Source organism: Schistocerca nitens, chromosome 5 (genome assembly GCF_023898315.1).
Source record: "Schistocerca nitens isolate TAMUIC-IGC-003100 chromosome 5, iqSchNite1.1, whole genome shotgun sequence".
Lineage (NCBI taxonomy): Eukaryota > Metazoa > Arthropoda > Insecta > Orthoptera > Acrididae > Schistocerca > Schistocerca nitens.
The window spans coordinates 23,908,784-23,911,307 of record NC_064618.1 but is presented as its reverse complement, the minus strand read 5'-3'; the positions used below and the strand labels follow the sequence as shown (position 1 = coordinate 23,911,307).

Genomic DNA, 2,524 nt, shown 5'->3' with positions numbered 1-2,524 from the left:
CGCTAGCCAGGGGGTGGAGAGAATTTTAAACTAAATCAGTTGGAGCGCGGACGTCGTGGTGACTGCACTGCGATATAAAAGATGCGTGTGCTGACTGTGTTGGAGAACAAGTTATGACCGTACTGCTTGAAATAAAGTCTTCAGTCCCTTCCCCCCTGCAAAATCAAAGGACATGAATTCCCTTACTGTAAGTGCAATTTATTATTTGACGTGATAATGATAGGCTACCAGTGAAAAAAGATGTGATCAATTATGGTGTTGCGGATTTGAACTTGTGATAGATTTTTGTTATGCATGTAAGGAGAATGGCTTTCTCACCGAGAGAATCTGCCAATAAATAATAAATGATGATAATACATAGAAGTACAGTTTTCGAGAGAATATCATGTTTGAATTTGGCGCAATTTTCTAGTGGAGGTAGGCCTATAATAATGAATGATAATAAATGATAGTGAATGACAAATGACGATAAATGATAGTGAATAATAAACAAAAGTAAGGTTTTGCAGCCATTATCATGTTGGAATTTGAATTTGGAGGGATTTTTCTAGTGGAGGTAGGTCAATAATAATAAATGATAATGATTGACAGTGAGTGAGTGAGACAGTGAGTGAGTGAGACAGTGAGTGAGTGAGACAGTGAGTGAGTGAGACAGTGAGTGAGTGAGACAGTGAGTGAGTGAGACAGTGAGTGAGTGAGACAGTGAGTGAGTGAGACAGTGAGTGAGTGAGACAGTGAGTGAGTGAGACAGTGAGTGAGTGAGACAGTGAGTGAGTGAGACAGTGAGTGAGTGAGACAGTGAGTGAGTGAGACAGTGAGTGAGTGAGACAGTGAGTGAGTGAGACAGTGAGTGAGTGAGACAGTGAGTGAGTGAGACAGTGAGTGAGTGAGACAGTGAGTGAGTGAGACAGTGAGTGAGTGAGACAGTGAGTGAGTGAGACAGTGAGTGAGTGAGACAGTGAGTGAGTGAGACAGTGAGTGAGTGAGACAGTGAGTGAGTGAGACAGTGAGTGAGTGAGACAGTGAGTGAGTGAGTGAGACAGTGAGTGAGTGAGACAGTGAGTGAGTGAGACAGTGAGTGAGTGAGACAGTGAGTGAGTGAGACAGTGAGTGAGTGAGACAGTGAGTGAGTGAGACAGTGAGTGAGTGAGACAGTGAGTGAGTGAGACAGTGAGTGAGTGAGACAGTGAGTGAGTGAGTGAGTGAGTGAGTGAGACAGTGAGTGAGTGAGTGAGTGAGTGAGTGAGACAGTGAGTGAGTGAGTGAGACAGTGACAGACAGACAGTGAGCGAGTGGCAGTGATGGAGTACTCTTTGCATGCACTACCCTGTTTGAATTTGGAGGGAATTTTCTAGGTCTATAATAATGATGGATGATGATGATGGGTGATGGTGATATTGGATGATTGGTGATATTGGATGATTGGTGATATTGGATGATTGGTGATATTGGATGATTGGTGATATTGGATGATGGTGATGTTGGATGATGGTGATGTTGGATGATGGTGATGTTGGATGATGGTGATGTTGGATGATGGTGATGTTGGATGATGGTGATGTTGGATGATGGTGATGTTGGATGATGGTGATGTTGGATGATGGTGATGTTGGGTGATGGTGATGTTGGGTGATGGTGATGTTGGGTGATGGTGATGTTGGGTGATGGTGATGTTGGGTGATGGTGATGTTGGGTGATGGTGATGTTGGGTGATGGTGATGTTGGGTGATGGTGATGTTGGGTGATGGATGATGGTGATGTTGGATGATGGATGATGGTGATGATGGATGATGGTGATGATGGATGATGGATGATGGATGATGGATGATGGATGATGGATGATGGATGATGGATGATGGATGATGGATGATGGATGATGGATGATGGATGATGGATGATGGATGATGTTGGATGATGGATGATGTTGGATGATGGATGATGGATGATGGTGATGTTGGATGATGGATGATTGGTGATGTTGGATGATTAATAATAATAATAATAATAATAATAATAAGTACAGTTTTTGCATACATTAGCATAATGTATGCAAAGACTGTGCTGTCCACTAACCTAAGCCTCCAGAAGAAAAAAAAATTGCGGGAAGTTTGAATTCCAACAGGATGTTGGAATTCAAACTTCCCGCAATTTGTTTTTCTTCTGGAGGCTTATGTTAGTGGACGTAGCACAGTTCGACTATTCTCCCGCAAAAATCCGCCATCTTGGATGATGTCATGCTCTGTTGCCAAGTCTACATGCCGCCATCTTGGATGACGTCATCGCCGCCATCTTGAATAAATTTGGCAACAATGGAAAGTGGGGTGGCACATAGGTTGTCCCCCTACTGGTGTGTTGTGCGCCTCAACGGCACAGACAGCCGTACGGCAGGTGCAGGCACGGCCTCACTAGCCGGTGCCCCCTACTTGAAGGGCCCACAGCGCAGCCATTAAAGTAGCTGCCTGGACCCGAGTCTGGACCACTGACTGCTCTGGCCTTGTAACGTCAGCCAAAATGGGACCTTCCT

At 44.5% G+C, this 2,524-nt stretch overlaps 1 protein-coding gene across 1 annotated transcript; it reads right to left on the bottom strand.

Moving 5' to 3' along the window:
• Window positions 1-1,322: 1,322 nt before the first annotated feature.
• Window positions 1,323-2,036, bottom strand: LOC126259515 (histidine-rich glycoprotein-like). The gene has a single exon (XM_049956373.1). It carries the CDS (start codon window positions 2,034-2,036, stop codon window positions 1,323-1,325), a length of 714 nt encoding a protein of 237 aa, XP_049812330.1.
• Between the last annotated feature and the right edge of the window lie 488 nt (window positions 2,037-2,524).

Bases quoted from the DNA above. Each gene is read 5' to 3' on its own strand.
- LOC126259515 (XM_049956373.1), bottom strand. From the start codon at position 2,036: ATGTATGCAAAAACTGTACTTATTATTATTATTATTATTATTATTATT.